At 38.9% G+C, this 21,345-nt stretch overlaps 2 protein-coding genes across 2 annotated transcripts in view; both read left to right on the top strand.

Moving 5' to 3' along the window:
- Positions 1 to 5,180: 5,180 nt before the first annotated feature.
- On the top strand, positions 5,181 to 13,414 carry LOC134542305 (prostatic acid phosphatase-like). The gene is made up of 8 exons (XM_063386451.1): positions 5,181 to 5,334; positions 7,322 to 7,423; positions 7,547 to 7,786; positions 11,066 to 11,239; positions 11,732 to 11,858; positions 12,578 to 12,786; positions 12,905 to 13,088; positions 13,247 to 13,414. The coding sequence occupies exons 1-8, from the start codon at positions 5,245 to 5,247 to the stop codon at positions 13,336 to 13,338; spliced, it is 1,218 nt and encodes a 405-aa protein (XP_063242521.1). The 5' UTR covers positions 5,181 to 5,244; the 3' UTR covers positions 13,339 to 13,414.
- Positions 13,415 to 13,939: 525 nt separating this feature from the next.
- Positions 13,940 to 21,345, top strand: part of LOC134542293 (prostatic acid phosphatase-like) — a 36,058-nt gene continuing 28,652 nt past the window's right edge. The window contains exons 1-2 of the mRNA XM_063386442.1: positions 13,940 to 14,183; positions 15,565 to 15,611. Of these exons, the coding sequence (XP_063242512.1) occupies positions 13,940 to 14,183; positions 15,565 to 15,611 (291 nt within the window). The remainder of the gene's footprint in view (positions 14,184 to 15,564; positions 15,612 to 21,345) is intronic.

The following is a 21,345-nucleotide window of genomic DNA, read 5'->3' as shown; positions in this document are numbered from 1 at the left end:
CACCACCCCTTCCCCTACTACCACACCTCCCCCTCCACCCCCCACTATCACCACACCTCCCCCTCCCACTACCACCACACCTCCCCCTCCCACTACCACCACACCTCCCCCTCCCACTGCCACTTGAAAAATTTCAACGGTGATGAGGACTGCACTAACAATGAAATAGCCGTTGCCATAGAGACGAATGAAGCATCAACAAAGCAACAGCCGTTGCCATGGTGATTTCCTACCAAAAACTGGAAATAAAAAAAAAAATTTAGGGGTGGACTACCCCTAACATTTAGGGGGATGAAAAATAGATGTTGGCCGATTCTCATAGATACCGGATAAGCACAAAAAATTTCATCAAAATCGGTCAAGCCGTTTCGGAGGAGTATGGCAACGAAAACTGTGACACGAGAATTTTATATATAAGATATATATATATATATATATTTATATATATATATATATATATATATATATATGTTCTTCACAGGTAAACACCTTACATTATTTCATAGAAAAGGTTGAAAATGGGCAATTTATCCTCAATTATAAATGTTTTTGACCTGATGGAAAAACTAATCAGTTAAAACTTAAATGTTAAGATCATAACAGAGAGGCTATGTACTTTTACGAGTTTAAAAACCCTGACATTCACGATAGTGATTGATAGTAGATTGCAATGCTCACCGAGATCTCACTTCTAAAAGGTGTTCGACCTTCGGCAAGGAAACCGGACGAACGCACGCATGGTTTGGGCTTGGGGCATAGTCTCGACGACACCGGGACCACGAGGATGGTGACGGACCATGAAACGAGAGCCGAGCATCGACGGAAACGAACGTCTAGTTCCCGGCCGGAAACCAACTGATCTGACCAATCACCCATAGTGATGATATTTTAAACAAAACAAATGGCCGATACTTTGGAAGGAGTTACATTGCAATCCAAAAAAAGTCCATATTGCGCGCGTGTGTGTACTAACTGACTTACCCGTGCTTCTCCCATAGAATTTTATTGTATAGTTAATTTTAGATGAATTAGTTACCACGTGTAATATTTCATATGGATTTTACATAAACTGTATAGAGTATTTTGTTATGTATTTATATTGCATTGCATTTATATTGTATACAGTACATGGTACAGGATTGTTATATTGTATACGGAATTCTAAGTAAAAATGTCTGTACATGTAAGATTTTACCACCGAAAAATAACACGATGATTTCACAAAATGTTAATTATATCTATAGCTCACCTTGTTACGATTAGGGAAAACCGGCACCTAAAGATAGCCAAATTTAATTTTATATTCATACAGTTTTTTTATTACTAATATTTACATTACTAATTAAATCACTACACTTAATTTCTGTTCACAAGTCACTAAATGTTTTTCAAGTCCACAGTTCGCACTTCTCACTGGAGCTATGCTCAACAGTGGTTCGCCCCTTACCACGCGCCTGTCCACACACACACAGTCTCGCGCCACTCGGTCGCACTCGCACGGTCCCGTCGCTCCGCGCCAGCGTTGCTCGCCGATCCCGCACTTCACTCAACTCGCCTGGTGGAACTCTCGGTACTCCCGCTGAGGCCGGCGTTACAGCTTTTATTAACCTTGGCAGTCTTTCTGGAACCGACTGGAGTGGTTGTGACGTGTCGCGTCATCCCGGGCCGACCCGACGCTCGAAGCATCCAGAATAAAGACGCTTGTTCACGCTACTCCACGGGGAATAGATAACAGCGCTGAAGAAGGTAGGCACAGGGCAGGGGGGTGGCGAGGCCGGGCCGCTGTAATCCCTGAATGAATGCACACGTGACGTCAGTGGCCGTGTGGGGTCGCCAGGCACCTGGTGCCCGTCGCACCACTGCCTCCCACCTTCGTAAAAATATTTTAGTGGAATACCTTAAGTAAATAGCGAATAGCTGCTACAAACAGTCTTTATTGCGAAATATTGATGTTTATAATGAAATAAATATCCGGAAATTATTTAAAATGTAATAAAACTGTAAACAGACACAACGTCATGGTATTTGAAAATCTCTTAATGTATGGGCTCTGCCTTTACGAAAACCAAATTTCTATATTGAACGTCAAAATATTGTCATAATAGGAACACTTTTGAAAACAATATGGAGTTTTTGTTCATATCTTTCCCACTTAAAGTAAAGTTTATTTATGAAATTTCCTTGTAAACTGAATTCTTTGTTTAACCCTCTAGCTACAAAATCAAAAGGTTGAACAGGCTACGCAAAACTGGTTATTATATACTATATTTATATAATTATATATATAATTATGCGCGCAGTCCATGCGCGACAGAAAGGAAACTTATTAGTTATTAGATATAGAAATGAGATCAATAACTAGTATTTTTTTATAATTGAACAAGATATAATAATATAGAATAGAAAGGTTGCGAGTATGATCTTTTTCCGCGCCCTGTACTCTCGCATCCGTTCTCTGGCGGCTTATTCCAACGCTGCCTTTGACAATACCTCTTATCAGCTTCGCCTTTTTATTATTTTTAGTCTTGATGTTAAATCACGATCTCCATCTGAATAAAATTAAATAAATAAACTCTCCAATCGAACATAAATTACACAAGTCTACAAGCCTTTCCGACATTTCAAATCACAGTGTTCACACACAAAAAATAAATTTCTTTCATAAACCTGGCCTCTTAAGTCTATACGTATTTTTTTTTACATTTTCAATTAAACAATTTATATAAAAATGAACGATACTTATAAAGTTAATTGCATTAATCAATAATATTTTTCCACACAAATAAATAAAAATTGTAGATACTTTAAATAAAATGAAATATGGTAGCGTCAAACCTTTAGCCGTTACGAAAAGTGAGTAGACAAACACTAGCAGCGTTACGAGAATTTCGTAGCATCACTGTGGCGTCATTTCTACCGCTACCCTGTCGTATACCCTTCCGGCCGTTACAACTAGCATATAGCATGCTACGCTACGTACCAACCCCCTCCCCCTTGTCTAACCATTCGACCGCTAACGCATGCGTTGGAGTGGCGTCGCCGCTGACGCACTTTCCTCCTCTACCGGTTCCCCCACCACGTACCTAACTATTCCCCTCATGCGATCGGAATTTTCTTAACGCTCGAAAATTGTAGCACCCCCAGCAAAGAATTTTCAGTTCAAAAAAATTTCCTTCAATTTACTGCAGTTTCTTTTATAAGCAGTCTCTGAGATTTGTTTATTCTCATTATTCTCAAATGAACGTAGTTATTGCATATGTGAAAAAAAACTTAATTTGACGTGAACTGGAAATGTAAGCAAGATAACATATTGAAAGAGGCGTACATTAGGGGAGTAGAGACTGGACTAGAACTGGGAGTGATTTGATGAATACAGTTCCAAAAAAAAAGTTTGGAAACTTGAAGTAGAAAATACAAGAAAAAAAGTTAGGAAAGGCGCAGTTCGGATCCACGCCGTAGATTTTTCGTGAAAAGTCTGGATTACATACAACATCGTTTCGGACGCAAAGTTTAACTGGCTTCTTGGTGGCACCCTGCTTGGAAGTCTCTGACCCAGATTACTTGGGTGGTTCCTTCACGCGACCGCTCACTTCAGCCAAGCCATCAGCGTCAGCAGCTGACTGCGACGAAATGTGCTGAACGGGTACTTTGTCTGCAGAGGAAGGCTGCCTCGTAGCGTTGCCACTGGGCGCTCTAATGACGGCATTCGCCACTTGCTGGTTAACGTTATTATTGTCAGACGAATCCTCATTCCCCGGAATCAGACTATACGCTTTATTTTTGACGTTTTTTATGCACCCATATGAGAACAATGGTCACAGTTGTGCAACTCGCATATATTTGCATTGTGGCTGCTACATTCGTATTCATGAAAACGGACTTTTTTTTTATTTTTCACATATTAGAGTTCGTCTCGTTTATATATTTATATTTGGAATTTCATTGTTTACATTGCATGACAGTCGCACTGTTGTTTACTTCCTTTTTTTTTTTTTTGCTTTTTATGTCAGTGAAATATTGACCACTCTGTTCTGTATACATTTGTTGTCAAAATAAATTTCTGGTCTAATTTAAACCACTGGATGACCTCTAGTAATAATAATTGAGCCTGAGGCCATATTGTCGTTAGGAATATTGCCTTTTTGTTATCATAATATCAAACCGTAATTCTATAATAGATTTCAATTGTCAGTATACACAAACAAAAAAGGAAAATCAGAGATGACTGTTTTCTTTCGCTTTAAGACATTTTCAGCATCAAAAGAACACACAAAAACACACACACACACACACTCTCTCTCTCTCTCTCTCTCTCTCTCTCTCTCTCTCTCTCTATATATATATATATATATATATATATACACACACACACACACACACACATATATCCTTACTCAGTGTGCCTCTATAGACTAATATGAATGTATGTACACACATTTTCGTGATACGTGAGTAGTGTTTTGTTGGCTCAAATAAACGTGTTTTTTTTTTTGTTATTCTCACCTGCGTTATGAATGCTGGATTACCGGTTTTATTTATCGGTTCCAGTTGGCTATACTTTAATGATCCGGTGATTGTTACGATGAGCACAAGTAATTTTTTTTTTAAGCGTAATACGATGCTCTGAAGTGGTGCGTGGAAAATCGGCCAATAATAAGCTTAGTTATATACGTAAAGTATACTTGTATATTTTTTCAGTACAGGAGAGTCGATATAAACTGCAGTACCCACAGATATATCTAATTTACTACTAAATTACTAAAATAATACGGTGTTTAACTTAAGAATATATAACAATCTCTTAAGGAAAGTACTTTAAATTTCTTTAAAAAAAACCGCTTTGAAAATACTCGGCAAAGAAAATTTTGAGCTTGTCTGAACACGGCACACGTCATGAACAGTCGCGCCACTTAATTCCAAAAATGTCGATACTTAGCAGACGATGAGTACAAACTCACAGATGTGTTCTACCTGTTTGCACGTACTTCCTTGAGGCGGACTTTGAACGCCACGAAGCCCCCCGACGGGTGCTGCCACTATCGTGTGTCAAGGCCTTGACGAGATCAACCTTCCCCCGTTTTGGGTGGGATTAAGCGTTATGCTGCAAAAAAAAAAGTGTGCGGGGGCATGGTTTGAGTTTCGGCTGTATATAAGGAGCCTTCTCGCCGGTCGTCGGCGTCTTTGGGGAATCGCGAGATCCTTCACCTGACCCGCCCGACGGCATCTGCTCTCGAAGATACCACAATGCGCTTCGTGGCTCTGCTGTTCGCTCTGGCTGCGAGCCTGGGAGCCGTGGCAGGCGAGGACCTGGGAAACATCGTTTTCGCCAGCGTGGTAAGCGAGAGGCGAATCCTTGACTCGCACACCTCGAGAGAACACCCCATAGCTTAACACCACACCTCGAGAGAACATTCAATAGCTTAACACCAAACCTTGAGAGAACACCCCATAGCTTAACACCACACAAGAGAACACTCTATACCTTAACACCACACCTAAAAAAAACACTTCATAGCTTAACATCACACCTTGAGAGAACACTCCATACCTTAACACCACACCTCGAAAGAACACTTCATAGCTTAACATCACACCTTGAGAGAACATTCCATACCTTAACACCACACTTGAGAGAACATCCTGTACCTTAACACCACACCTTGAGAGAACACCATATGGCTTAACACCATACCTTGAGAGAACACTCCATAGCTTAACACCACACCTTGAGAGAACACCATATGGCTAACACTATACCTCGAGAGAACACTCCATAGCTTAACACCACACCTTGAGAGAACAGCCAATAGCTTAACATCACACCTTGAGAGAACGCTCCATGGCTTAACATCACACCTTGAGAGAAAACTCTATAGCTTAACACCACACCTTGGGAGAACACTCCATAGCTGAACACACCTAGAGAGAACATCCCATAGCTTAACATTAAACCTTGAGAGAATATCCCATTGCTTAGCATCACATCTTGAGAGAACACCCCATAGTTTAACATCATTCTGCCAAAAAGTGTGTTTACATATACTTTTCTGCCCTACGAACTACGGAATGACAAGACCTAGCTGGTGGCTTGCAGCTCCAAAGCGTTATTGGGAACAGATTTTTAACAGTTATAGCAAAAATGTTTGGCACTAGGGAACTTTAATCCTTAAAGACATCCTATTTACTTTCGAGGATATACCACCCGAGTTTAGGCTCGACGCGTAGCTGGCAGTTCCAGTGGAATTAGGCTGGGGGAGCCCACATGAGCCGAGATATAGTAGTAGTGGCATGGGTTTATCCGAGGCGTGAGGTCTGAGGTTCCCTTCGTAAGTTCAGGATGGTGACGGAGAAAAGACTTGTGGAGGATGCAATTGCCTCGAGTGCTGAACAGGGAGTGACCATGCTCGCGTTACTACACGGGTACTGCATGAAGCTTCTTTTTACCCAAACGGTACATATTTGCAGGACATTCACAAAATTAGTTGAAGTGCAGGGTTTGTATCATGGAAACAGTTTTCAAAAGTCTGTATTTTTTGGAAGTGACCTTGTTTGACGGCACGAATTCTAATTCATACTTATTACCTTATTATCAGGCGTAGTCTAACACTATTTATAATTTGTTTTGGTTGTTACAATATGACGATGGTGTTGCACTTTATGCCATCTCCTGATAAGTCTTAACTCGGTGGTGCTGTAGCAGGTTCTTCTCTATGGTGGGTTGATGTGAGTGGCGAAAATTTCGAGCGTTCCTGGAGAGACTCTTAGAGTGAGGCTGGAGACTACTAGTGCATTCCGAAAATTGAAAGTCTCGCTTTGATGTGGGACTTAATCGCAATATTCTGATCATCTGCAGCGTTAGAAGGATTTTCACCTCGCTCATTGGGTGAATCCCAATGTCTCATAAATGGAAAATGTTCATACCATATAGGTATTAATTCAAATGGTTTTATCTACAGTTACACCAAAAGTTAACATAAACGAAGCAAAAATGAAGTATTTTCTTTACTAACTGTTTATAATATAAGCCCGAGGTTAAGTGAGGGTATACTTAAATGTAGTATTTCCTAGCCATTGTAGGCTTAACGTTTTCGTTTATGTTGTACAGTTTATTCTTCCCACGTGCAAAGAATCCTTACAAGAACAAAGCGGCGCAGCTCCTCATGCTAGTCGGGCTGGCAGTGATGCCAAATGAAAATCTGAACTGCTAGGATGGCATCGCTGTTCGATACAGGGTGCTTGGCACTGTTACCGAAAGTGGTGTCTTCTGTAGCAATGTCTCTCTATGTGCAGTCAAAGAAGCTGATTATGACTCGTTTTTCAGCTCTACCGCCACGGGGACCGTGCTCCAACCAGCTCATACCCGAATGACCCATACAACGACGTTGCGCGCTACTGGCCCAGAGGATACGGTCAGCTGTCAGAGGTGAGATTTAATATCTAGTCAATAATACAATATATATTTGTTATTTATTAGTCAAATGTCTTAATTTTCTCTTTGATTCCACCACTGCAGCTCTTGAGTGATCGGTTTTGTTTTATGTTGCAGATCGGTGAGGAGCAGCACTACAGGCTGGGCTCGTACCTCAGACAGAGATACTCTGACCTGCTGCCTCTGACGTACAACACCAATGACACCTACATCAGGAGCACGGATGTGGACCGTACTCTTGTGAGCGCCCGCTGTAACCTGGCGGGACTGTACCCGCCGACAGAGAGGACCTTGAGCCAGCCGAGCATCAAGTTCCAGGCCATCCCCATCCACACCGAGACTCAGAGCAATGACGACGTGAGTGCGCAGATATCACCACCTCACCTCAAAGATTTGTACAATTCTGAAACAAAACGGGTCAGTTCAATTTTCGCCTGAGTAGAGATATCGGGAGCGCGTCGTTTGGCCGAAAATATTTGGCCTAAAACTGTTTCAGAACATTCACTTGGCCTAAACTTTTTTACCTAAAGTCATTAGGTCTAAAATTATTCGGCCTAAAGATGTTTGGCCTAAACATATTTAGCCTAAAACCATTTGACATAAATTTGTTTGACCTAAAGTCATTTGACCTAAAATAGTTTTACCTAAATTCGTTTGGCATAAAGTTATTTGGCCTAAAGTCATTTGACCTAAAATTGTTTGACATAAAGTCACTTGGCCTAAAATAATTTTGTGACACTTAATTGAGCTAAAATTATTTGGCCTAAATACGTTTGGCCTAAACGTATTTGGCCTAACATCATTTGACCTTAACGTATTTGGCCTAAAGCCATTTGACCTTAAATTATTTCCTCTAAAGTCGTTTGGCATAAATGATTTAGCTTGAAGGTATTTGGCCTAAAACTGTTTTTAGAATAATTAACTCTGATCTTTTAACAGTTACTTCTAGCAAATAGTAGAATGTTTTAGTTACTTCCAGCTATGCTATATGCTGAGATGTAGCGCTTATAGAGCAAAAATTTACAACCCTCTATTTAGAAATACAAAAATTTCTAAAATGCACACAGATTTGCAGTTTACAAGATTATTATAGCTGTAAATTGCAAATTTGCTCACTAATATAAATTTTGTTTTGCGTTTGTAAAAAAAAACAATGTAAGTGATAGCATATTGGTAAAGATAATGGAAAATAGCATTTATAAATCAAACTCATAGCATTATGTTTTGAATTAAAGAATATATGTAAACTGCTATAATTATACTAAACAATAAACTAAACAAAAAGCAATTTATTTAGCAAACTGTTGAGTCAGTTTTTGGAAGGCCATTTTTTTGCACAGATTCTTTGTTATTTTTAAGTACTATCTTAAACTGTGTTTATATAGATTATTATTGTTTTGGTTACAAGAAAACACAAATTAATGTGATATTACTAGTGCGTGCATAAAATACATTTCCAATAAATCTAAAAGAAATTATTTTCGATATGCTTTGGGTTAAATTATAGCTGGTAATGTTTGCAGTTAATTATTGTACTGTCATTTAGATGAGACTGTTATTACGCTTATCTGTTGTCTTTTATTCTTCCAATTATCGCTGTTACAGTGTGTGCACAACAGAACATTTGGATTACCGACATAAAGTAACAAGATATATTTTCTGTGCCCTATAGTTGATAATGGCAACATGCATTTTAACAATCGCTACTGATGAAACCTATGTGTCGCTTAGAAAGTAGTGCCAGTTTGTTCTCCATGTCACAGCTGGTTCCCATTTATGTGTTAAATAATTTGTCGAGTTAAGCAAATAGTGCATGCACTCAGTATGACGAAAAATTTAAATACACAAAAAAATACTGGATAGTGAAAGTTTTTTTTAAATTTGGCGCATCTCACTTGGAAAAAAGTTGGCTAAAATTACTGACCTTGTATTGGAAAATGTTTTTGATATCTTAATTTTTTTTGTGGCAATCATATTTTTCTGCTTTAAAGCCTGATTGGAGCATTTTATAGCTAATTAGCAGAACCCGGTATATATGGTTCTGCCAGTGTAAGATTGAAGTTGATGCGCTGCAGCGCCATCTAGTTGATACGCTACTAAACTTGACATGATCACCCGCTGGACCGAACCCGAGATTGCCAGATGGAAGACCAAAGATAGTTTCCGTGTTGTTTATTGATGTTATGTTTACAGTTGGTTTTATGTATTCAGTCAGATACTGGATACTGATACTGATACTGTTAGTTCTTTATTAGGAAAATTTACCTATCACCTAAGTAAACTATAGTTAAACAAGTCTTACTCATGTTATTTATTAATTTATTCTGGTTCACTCAATTCGAACCACACAATTGTGATAAGGACAGTATGACAAGACACTCACATAAAACATGTAGTGCACATTATTGGACTTTACCAGGGACGGGGTATTTATTAAACGAATTAACCAAAAAATAAAATAATCATTCACTAATTTCGCTTATTAAAATAACCGCCAGAGAAGCAATATGTAAATAACAAGCAAACAAAAAACTTGCGAACAGAAAAGTTCATCAGTGTTTAATCCGCTAAACTTATTTTAAGTTTTCTAGCCATGTTGAATGTTCGAAGAGTGTGGTAGATAGATAGAGATAGAGAGAGCTAAATGTGCAAGCACTTCCTATTGCCAGAAATAAAGTTACTTTCTACCAAATGACCAAAAATTGTTTGGTCTAAAATCATTTGACCTAAAATAATTTTCGGAAACTTATTTGACCTAAAATTATTTGGCCTAAAGACGTTTGGCCTTAACAGATTTGGCCTAAAGCCATTTGACATAAATTTGTTTGGCCTAAAGTCATTTGACCTAAAATTATTTCGCCTAAAGTCGTTTGGCATAAAGATATTTGACCTAAAGTCAATGACCTAATATTGTTTGGCATAAAGTCACATTGCCTAAAAATATTTAGCCTAATTTTTGGCCAAATTATTTTAGGCCTACTGGCGGGTACCCGAGATATCCACGGGAGGAGGGATGATGAAATGACGCAGAATGTGAGAGAGAGTTTTAGATGGAGGGGAAGGGATGAAGAAAAAATGATTAGAAATAATTAAAGAGATCTGCATTCAATGATTTATTTTTTTCAGAATAGAAAGTAATGCTAAAATTTTAATTTAATTACTTAGTTATATCTCTGTGTTGATAAGCTGTCAGTGGTGTGTTCCTACCTAACGTTTACTTGGAAAATTTACGAGAAATCCAGTGACATTTCGTCTTTACAATATGTATATTGCATACAAAAATGAAAAAAAAAAAATGTATAAATATACTATTAAAAAGTATTTTTTGAAACAACAGTTCCAATCCTTTATTGAATATACGTTTTTGGTGGTACCTCTATCTAAGTAAGGTATTGGCCATAAAAATGCATGGAAAATAATAAAATAATGTTATATCAACTATAAGTTTCGTGGTCGATGTAGAAGTGTTTTCAATCAAATTGATCAATTGGAAATACATTTTTTATTATTGGCAAAAAATATGTTGTTCGCCGGCAACTTTAAAGACGTTGCCATTTTATTTTTACGTGATGCACCTGCCTTCGATTATTGACGGCCGACTTTTGACACATTCCATATACCACAATTTGTTTACAGCTTCTGCTGCCGATGTACTCCTGTGCCAAGTACACGACCATCCTCTCATACTTGGAAGAATCCTACGAATACCAGTGCGTCATGAACGAGACAGCTCAGGTTCAAGAGGAAGTTGCAGCCTTTGCTGGGTATTCCTCCTTCAGTTCTGGAATCTACGACATACTTTTCATAGAGGCAAGTTCTAATAAAATTATACAAAGAAATTGTAGTCTTAGCAACAGCACTGCAACACCTTTGTTGTAAACTGAAGTTGTTCCTACAACTGTCTAGAAGCTGGAAACTAAGATTGTAAAAATCGTTTAAATGTACAAAAGTAACTTTTAAAGTAATCGTAACCATAAAAATAAACAGTAATCGCATTTTCCCCTCATTAGAAGTGTTAGATATATTTGGCAAAAAAACTAAATGTGGATAATATTCTATTTAAAATTAGTATGTAATAATTAAGGAAGAGATGTTTTCAGAAGTTTGCTGAACATCGGCTTGCGATAGGATTGTATAAACTAACGCAAAAAAAATATCACTTCATTGGAAATAAAACAAGAAAACTGTATGAAACATGCTACCTAATCGTTTCAACACTTGCATGCAATGGGACAATTTAACGCCAGTAACGTAGTGCTAAATGCGGGTGAACGAGACTGAGAGAATCCTTGTGGTTCACAGGAGTTGTACAACTTGACTCTGCCTGACTGGGTGTGGCCCTACTACCCAAACCCTTTGAAGAACCTGTACTTGCTGGAAATCTTCATCGCCGAAGCAGGAACCACCGATCTTCAGAGGTTGTCTGCAGGTGAGCTTGCCTTGGCGTGTCTTGTTGTGTGATTGCTTTACTTTCAAATAACAGCACATTTCGACCCGAAATGTCAAGAATAACTCTAGTTACTACAGAAGAAACTACTAAACAGGAAAAATAGGTTTATTTGAGTATTTACAAATAAACTTCAACTTCAGCAACATCCACTTCTATTACACAGAAAATTGCTTAAGTTATGGCTATCGAAAAGTAGTATCATTCAACCAGTCTCAAAATGTAGGAAAACAACTTTACAAGTGTTCTGACATTTTATTTTGTAAAGTGTGATGTATTATTTCTGAGAAGATAACAATGTCATGATATAAAAGAGACGAAGATGTTTAAAAACAAAACTACAAGTAAATTTAAATCACCGCCTGAATTTAATAAAGGATTTATAATCGTTATAAAATTTAGATCTTTTGCTTGAGAATATTGGCACACTTTGTTCTGTCTTCAATTTAAACCCATCTGTAAAGTTTAAATTATCTGAATATTTGCATTAGCCAAATATAAGACAGTATAATATCGAAATTTACGTATAACAATATTGAGCTTTGTACCAAAAATGTTGCAGAGAGCTCATAAAAACCATATTAGAAAATGTATTTGTTATAAAATGGTGAATGTCACTGTTACCACAAATTAAAAGAGTCTTATACAAAAATTGTTTTTGAAATTTTTAAATCGTTCTGGAAACCTTCTTTGTTCCGTAGGTCCGATGCTTAAGGAGATCATCGAGAACATGCAGGCAAAGGTGAATGCCACGCTCAGTCCAGACCGCAGCCTCTACGTCTACTCGGCCCACGACTCAAACGTTGTCAACACTCTGCAAGCCTTGAAAGTCTTCAATGGCATCCTGGTCCCTTACGCAAGTTCAGTGCTCATAGAACTCAGGGAGTTGAACAGCAGTTACTACGTGACGGTAAGTAGTAATTTAGACGACGGTTCTATGAATCTCTCCGTAATACTTACTGGTAAAGAATAATGGGAATTAAAAAAATATTGTAGATGATAGAGCATCTTGGTATTTCTTTCGGCAGGTGTCTTTCAAGAACAGCACGGAGACGGAGCCGTACCTCCTGCAGCTGCCGGGATGCGACTCCCTGTGCCCTCTGGACCAGTTCGTGGAGCTGACCAAGGAGGTCATCCCCGACGACCTGGACACCGAGTGCGCCGAGGAAGTGACGGCAGGGACGGAGTACCTCTTCCAGGTCCCCGCCGCCGGTAAGAATGTCCGCGAGTCCAGATACACTGGGCGTGTGCCGCGACCTCTCTAGGACTGCTTTATCAAGTTTCCATCAAGGTCATGCTAAGCATTAATGTCAGCTTTTTCTGGTTGTCTCTTTGGAACCCTCCACTGAGCCGTGTTGATTCTGTTGCAGCCATCCTGCCGGAGTGGGAGCACTGCTTCCAGAAGCCCAAGTCCGACGACGGCCTGTTCCACTTCCTGTCTGTCAAAACTTCCAGCAAGTAGACGACGACCAGCCAATCACAAAACTAATATTGTTGAGAATGTCTGCTCTCTGAATAAAGCATTGTGAAAGTTAAAAGTGGTATTTCTTTTTGCATTATAATTCAATTTGTTTTGTTTAAAGTAGTAACTATGATCATATAAACCAGAATACTTCTTGAAAATGGAATGGTGAAAAGAAAGGTGTTTAATCGCATCGAATTAAATTTTTTGTGAGACCAATTAATGTCGATTGTGATGACATAAGTTTAGAACTTACATAGTATCTATCCTAGTAGATTACGTAATGAATTCCTGAACAACATTATTTTTAATATAGATTTAATCGTACATTTTAAAAAAAACTTAAAAAATCCATTTTCACTATAAAATAATAGACTTTGTATGTATATTCGTCTGTTTATAATGAAAATGCTTTTAAAATTCTGACCACATTTTAACATCATAAAAATATTGGCATAGCTTGTCTAACATATTTAATGAACAATATAAATAGTGTCATTTGTAAAATTAAGTTAGGTTTTATTTATTGTCACCGATTAATTTAGAAAGTCTCTCTTGGGTGGTTAAAGAACCTGGACTTGACTTTTCTTAACGGGAAAGCATGCCCCGTCAGCTACAGCTTCGATGCTTCGATGCAAAGAGGCCGGAAGAAGATCGCTTGGTGATAATTTGGGACTGGCTCATGCCCCTATTTTGGGGGCCGCCGCCAGGTGAAAGAGATTTTGTGAGACTGTCTACTATAGAAGAGTTCGTCGAGAAAAATCTTCGTTTTCAGAAGTGCAAGGCTGTCGCCGGCGACACCTGCTCCTGTGGCAAGAAGCCAAATGAAGTGGTATCTCCTGGACGTGAGTGCAAGAAGGAACTCCACTGGCATCATTTCTGTACGGCGCATGTCTCTGCGTGGTTGACCAATTATTTGGCACTGGCGATTCTTCTTAAAGAATCTATAGAGGTGTTCAGTGCGATCATCGCAAAAGTGCATCGAGACGATCCAGACATCTTGGAATATTATTCCACGGGTGAGCGTACGGACACACAAGTGCTGCTTGACTCGGCTCGCAGCATTAGTGGTTCCGGCTGTGGTGCAGCTGAATCAAAATAGTATTAATAGTGTTAAATAGTGCCGCACGTAAAGTTCCGTAGATTGAAATAAATAGTTGTGTTTAATATGTTTACTCTTATTTCTTTTATCCCTATTAGTTTAGGATGACGGAGAGTTGTGCATGTAAGGTGCTGAGACCATTCCCTCTTACTTTGCTTCAAGTTTAAATTTAGTTACGCTTATGAATACTCTGTGTTAGATTAAATCAAGTTAATATTGGACGGCACTAGAGGTAACGGCTAGGCAATGTGCTACTAGGGGCAGCATAGCACGCAACACTACTATCACTTACAGTTGAGTTGCAAGGCGTGATGATTAGAGTTATGTGCACATGGGATGCAAAGCTCCGCTTTCACAAACTATGCTTAGAATTAGGCTTGGGCAAGGCCTTAGTGTGCATTCGCTTACTGAGTACATGTACCTGCGACGTTTAAGTACGGAGCAGACCATACAGTAATATAAGACGTCTAAATAACGTTTTTCTTAACTTGATCCATGGGTAACATTTGCGGTTAAGCCGCAAACAGTATTACGGCAAAGACCGGCGGCAATTAGCGTTATATGTGTTACTCCATATGACCATTGATTGCCCGATAATACGTAGCACCACGTGCGAGCTATCGTTTGAATATAAAACAAACCATGTGTCATTACTCAGAAAATAGGTAATATGTGATGACTACGGGATCGTTATCAAAATTGTAATATTGGCTGCTGTACGAATGTAAGTGGCGCTCAGCGAATTTACGATAACCCGCGGTCAGTTGGCACTATCTTCAAATGTTTAAGGAAAACCGATGCTATATTTATTTTATGATATGTACCAGAGCCTCCTAGATGTGTAAGGGCCATTTTTTTAGAGAATTAAATGATATACAATTTTTGTCTGAGCTATTTTTATCATAAAACTAACCGTTTCGCTAAAAAAAAACAAAAAAAAAACAGTTTTGCGAACCTTGACCTTGCATAAAATGTTTTGCCCAAAAGGGATCGATGGGAACTTTTCACAATTTCATTATAATGGTATCCCTAACGTTCATGCAAATTTTCAGCTTCTTGGAAATTTATGCAAGTGTGAATGTCTATTTTGACCGGCCTACTGGAACGTGTGATTCTGTTGAAAGAATCTCCGAACCACTACGAGCACCGCGTGAGCAAAGTGCACGGGCCAGTAACAAGCTTTTATTATTTAATCGGCCAGATGGCGACTGCAGAATATTGGCTATAGTGGGCTTATATTTAAGATTTGTAATTGTATAGCTTATAGGTTTAGTTAGACTATAATAATGTAATAAAACATTATTTTAAATTGTGTACTTTTTATTTATCCTGTAATGTTAGGGCTATAGTATGACAGATACCTTACCTAGAAACTCTATGTAACGTGCACCGTACCTACTTATCGCTGCATAGCATGTCACGGTGCTCCTACAATCTTATTAGAAAGTGTAGTGACTACGGTTATCTATGCATAGGATGCAGATTGTACAACCTCTTAGTGGATAGAACTAGTTCAATATATTATTAACATTATTAATCTAACTACCTGAATATCTAGTATCATAAAGGAAACCCGTGTGTCGTGACATTTGTGAGGAGGTACACGCAAGCTTGGCATTCGTTTCTAAGCTAACATGAACAATTGAAATGAAATAAATATGTATGAGGAACAAGTTTTTATTTTATTTCTGAGAACGAATACTTTCACACGTTATCATATATACGAGTAGGATGCATTACTTTGGCCGGTTGAATGTTCCGCGCCACGATACCTGCTCGCGCAAAGCTTCTACATACTGCCTCACGCGCTCGTCCAGTCGCCGCTGCTCTTCATCTTTCGCGCGCTCCTGCTCCTTGCGACTTCTTTCCTCGGCGTCCCGACGAGCAGCTTCTTCAGAGTTTACTCTATTGTTTCCCCACATGGTGATTGTGTCGAGAGTATATGTGATGATTGCTGGTATAGCTCCTTGTGATTATGCCGAGGGTATATGTGCTAATGCTTAAGTGTATAGGTCCTTTCCTCGATTTATAATATTTCGAAACCTACCTAATATAGCATACATAAGTTGGCATTCCATAATAATTGGGAAATTTTTTTGATAAGCTCGCTAATGAGGGATAATTCAAACATCGTGACCTCGTGGTGTACCGCAGTAACAATAGAATCGATAACGAATTTAGGTAGAGGAAAGTATTTTGCAGCAAAATTGAGCATTCTCGATTAGGCTATGTCAACGTGTTATACATATCAGTATTACCCAATTATTTTCAACTGAAAAGGAAAAATGGGGAGGATAATGCATATAGTTTTATATTTTATTTCGCGAGTGATATCATAGACTGTGCTACCTTTCCTGTTAGCTTGCGCAATCATGCTCCGTAAGAAAATAAAATATATTGGTAATCTTCAGGTGGTGCTCGTTACGGTACAAATGCAACCAAATAAGATTGTTTTAACTCTAACTGCAAGCAGCCCGACATGCTGCGCATGAATGGAGTCTTGCTACGTGACCTCCAGTCTTACTTGACTATGTTATGTTCTGTGGAATTTCGGTTCCACCAAGCTATTCCACTACAGCGTAGAAGCATGCACTCATGTCCGCAAAGATGTTTACGAAGCGAGCTTGAGAGACTTAGGTAATGAACACGTAATTACCTTCATAGGTGTACCTGTGGTTTACCGTAGATATTACTTCAAAACTTATCAAACAAAGTATATTGTTTTATTTTCCCGTACTGTAAATAATTTAATAAACCCCAACGACCGGATAAGATCAATTAATTAAGCCTAATAACATATTTAATTAATTCAGAGGAAACTTCAATCAATATCATTCAAGTTCAGCGATAACAGTGTACGTTCCTTTCTACCAACCTTTCCCAGCCTGGTTCGGATCAACCATTCCGAGAAAGGCCTGCAGTGGAAGTTGCCCTGAACCTTAGGCTCAATGGTGTCCTACCTTTAGGTGGAAAAGTAGTTAGGTACATAGGCAGGCCGACTGAACACCCAGCTCACAAAATTAAACAAAATAAATAAATTTTAAGGTTAACTAGGGGGTAATATTTAAGTATAGGAAAAATAGAAACTAACGCATTTCTTGACCACCATTTGGGACTATATTTGATATGAAAAACAAAATTTGTGAGTATTACAGTATTACATAATTATTTATAAATCTCCATATTTATTAAATAAATAGAGTATCTTGAGTTACTTGTTACATTTGTTACCTTAAATTTGAAAAGGTGGGGCCCTAAAACATTAAAATTAATAAACGGTACTTTAATTCATAAATTTATATGTTAGCAAAAAAATAATAAAAACAAATGATGAAAATTTTATAAAATTAATTTTGATAGGTTGTCCACATGTTCAGCCGAAAACAACATACTTCATGCGAAGTATGGAAAACGAAGAATCACTTTTCTGAACTCATGAGTGAGTGCATCCTGTAGCCCCCAGAAAATGTAGAGGAGAACATCCTCCACTCCGAACAAGGGTTTAAAAGCTGTTCATAGCATGGCCAGAATAGGAAAATCACTCCTGTTCCATGACTCGTGGGCCGCTATAAAAACAGTTCAAAGACTAATTACATGATGAAAGATTTAAGAATAAAAGTTCAGCATGATTTCCAGAGAAATCTGCGAAAACTCACCCAATTGGCGGCTAACCAAACTTTAAATTACCGCATGGATGCGGTAGATAAATTAGAGAAAATAATAACACTGTTATTCACATTGACGTCGTACCTCCTCTTTATTTAACTAAAACCCGGGTCACAGTCCTGTCCGTGGCACAACATTTCGGCAATGGCCATCGTAGTGCCACCACTCGTCACCAGATGGCAGTTGTACATATGAAAAGACAAGGTTATATTAAGACAAGTTATGTTATGTTAAGACATGTTATGATTGTAAATATTTATGAATATTATTAAGTGTGTAGTGTATGTTTCGTATTTTTGTGAATAACATTGTAAATGCAAATCAGCTAAAGTGATAGCAATATGTAAAATTTACCACGAACGATTGTAGAAGGAAAATGTATATATCGTGCGGGCTAACAAGACTAGGCAGCTCTCTTCTCTCCCAGCCAATCTGGGAGAATAAATACCAACACAGCAAACAGTGGTATTATTGGCTTACCTGTCTCTCTCTCATTCTCCCTCTCCAGGGCCGGTGCAAGGTAAATTGGCGCCCTAGGCAAAAAATCCATAATTGCTCCCCCCCCCCCTCCCGGGCCTTCCACCCCAAAAAAAGTTTTCCTTGCCTCAAAATACATCACGTAAGCCTAAGATTTTGTCAACAATCAAATGTAAGCAGGCTTTTGTTTTTTTTTACTGTTTTACTTATTACAAATCATAAACAGGTCACAGTGGACTTTAAAGAATTACTTATATCAATATAAACATTCCAAACTGTTACAAAAATCCATCTTCATCTAGTTTCAATAATCGTTAAACATATTATATCAGCTGTTATGTGTCGTGCTGCGCCGCCCCCAGCTACTTGGCGCCCTAGGCGGTTGCCTAGTTCGCCTATATGGACGCGCCGGCCCTGTCCCTCTCTCATTTACCCATCTGCTAGCGACTCTTCGTGAGACCGCGGGCATTCCTCTCTCCTACTCCCAGACTTCCCGCTAGCGACTCCTTGCGAGACCGCGGGCACCTTCCTTGTCAGCACGTCCTCGGTCAGCTGCACTGGGCCGAACGGTCCACTCCCGCCTCCGAGTGTGAGGCTGCTCTACCCAAGAGCTGGCGCCGGGCAAACAACACGACGACCGAGCGACGTCCACCCGGTCTCCACATCTTCACCAGAGACGAGGCCGTGACAACATGATGGTCGCCAAAACGAAGGAAGTCACCACAGATGGCATTACACAGTTAACAAAACATTGCTACAAATGCGCAATTTAAAGAATAGTTCCGAAAACAGAATAGCACACTGCCTTGACCAAAATATAATAATTAATTAAACTTTAAAATAATAAAAGTTGTTTTGAGCTCTTTTCTTTGATTCTTGATGCACTTAAATAAGATAATAATTATGTGATAATAAATTACAATACAAATTGTTTTAAACAAAACATACCTTCACTTAAAGACAAAAATTATAAATAAATGACCTCTATAAAAGAAAATATAAAAAATAAACCAGCGTTCAGTTTGCCGAAACAAAAAAATAATATACATACACACACAAAGTTAAGCAAAAACGTGTGTACGCCCAGCTAAATGCTGAAAAAACGGTCCACCGTTTCCTGTGTGTTGTGTGTGTTAATTCCGTTTCCTGTGTGTACATTGCGTGTATTGCGCGTACATTGCGTGTATTGCGCGTACATTGCGTGTCAATTGCGAGAACATTGTCGTATTGGAGAGAATGGAGTTTGGAAGCTTTTGGAGCACTTCAAGCTGATGGGCAAATGGAGCATTGGAGCCAAATGTAGATGGACCAGATGGCGCGAATTGGAGCTTTTGGAGCCTAGCGTACATTGGTGAGATCGAATTACTGAGACGAGAAATTATCACACCGCATCGAATTTTTTCGATCATATGGGCTTCTATTTTTAATGTTGTTTTGACTCATGTATTATAGTTAAAGGATCTTGATTTAACTATAATATTATTCCATTGGGTGCATGTATATAAACGAGTCATAGACAGCAGGTCGCTCAGTTTGTTACTGCTGTCGACGGTGTAAGGATCACCTAGTTTGTTTCATCTGGTGCATAAGTCACGTAATTACCTGTTCTTGAGAACTCGATGGCATATTTACCGTCTTTAACGTTGAACTCGATGGAGGTTGTATACCATCGACTACGGAAACCCTGACATCAGCGACGACGATGATGGAGCAGATCCCGTTGGCAACGACAACGTCAACACTGGAGGAGACTTCAACAATCGTGGTACCACCAGCAGAAGAGACTTTAATGCCGGTAGTGCTGGCTGTACAGAGAACCTCGACGAACGCTGTTTCGCCCTCGATGGCGAATTCAATGGTTGGCGAATCGTCAAAAACTAACGAACATCGTGGTCGTTACTGCGACAAGATTTTCTCAAACATCAGCAATGCTCGACGACATGAGAAGAGAGAATGTTCTAAGAACATTATCGTAAAATGTTTGGCTCTAAAAAGTGTCGCAAGCAATTTACAAGAAATTCTAATTTGAAACATCACTTAGAGACTTGCAAAGGTCCTGCAGTGCGGCAGAAAGTAAAGGTTTCGGTGCAAAAGCGAATGATTGATGTGCATAAGAGTATGCCGCAGTTACATCGTCTTCAACGAGGCATTCTTGTGGCTACTGCAATATGACGTTTGCATTTGCACATGATGTACGGAGACATGAGAGGAGTAAATGTACGAAGAATCCTTCTCGCATGAAGTTTCGCTGTGATGAGTGCCATAAATGGTTTACTCGAATTGATAATTTGCGTCGAAATGCGAAAAACTGTGAAGGTGAAGACCGTGTGCCTACTGTTGAACTATCTGTAGAAAGTTCAACTCCTCGGTTTATATTGGAGACTAGTGAGCGTACAAGCAAAAAAACAGATGTGCAGCAACCGATTGCTATGATGTCTGGACATGAAACTAAACCCAAGTCTGTGTTCGGTGCATTACAGGTGAATAATAATGGCTTCTACTTGGCACAGTCTGCATCTCGTTGAACATTGAAAGACTACTATTATCTAAATACGTAAAGTGAGTCGAAGGACATTTGTACTTTTCTTGATATCAGACAGGAAATAATCAATCAGCTTACTGATGATGTAGCAACAAACGGTCCATTAAAATATAACTTGTGGTTGGACTGTGTATATGGAAAGCCATATATCCATTACATGACAAAGTGAAGAAGTGTGCATTCAAGTCATCGGCTGCAGTAATTTACAGTTCTGATGATG

The sequence above is a fragment of the Bacillus rossius genome (assembly GCF_032445375.1).
Source record: "Bacillus rossius redtenbacheri isolate Brsri chromosome 4 unlocalized genomic scaffold, Brsri_v3 Brsri_v3_scf4_2, whole genome shotgun sequence".
NCBI lineage: Eukaryota > Metazoa > Arthropoda > Insecta > Phasmatodea > Bacillidae > Bacillus > Bacillus rossius.
The sequence above is the reverse complement of the archived record's forward strand: the minus strand, read 5'-3'. Positions and strand labels throughout refer to the sequence as shown.

Coding starts and splice junctions, on each gene's coding strand:
- LOC134542305 (XM_063386451.1), top strand. CDS start 5,245: ATGCGCTTCGTGGCTCTGCTGTTCGCTCTGGCTGCGAGCCTGGGAGCC. Junction 7,424..7,546: donor GATACGGTCAGCTGTCAGAG/GTGAGATTTAAT, acceptor TTTATGTTGCAG/ATCGGTGAGGAGCAGCACTA. Junction 12,787..12,904: donor ACAGCAGTTACTACGTGACG/GTAAGTAGTAAT, acceptor TTCTTTCGGCAG/GTGTCTTTCAAGAACAGCAC.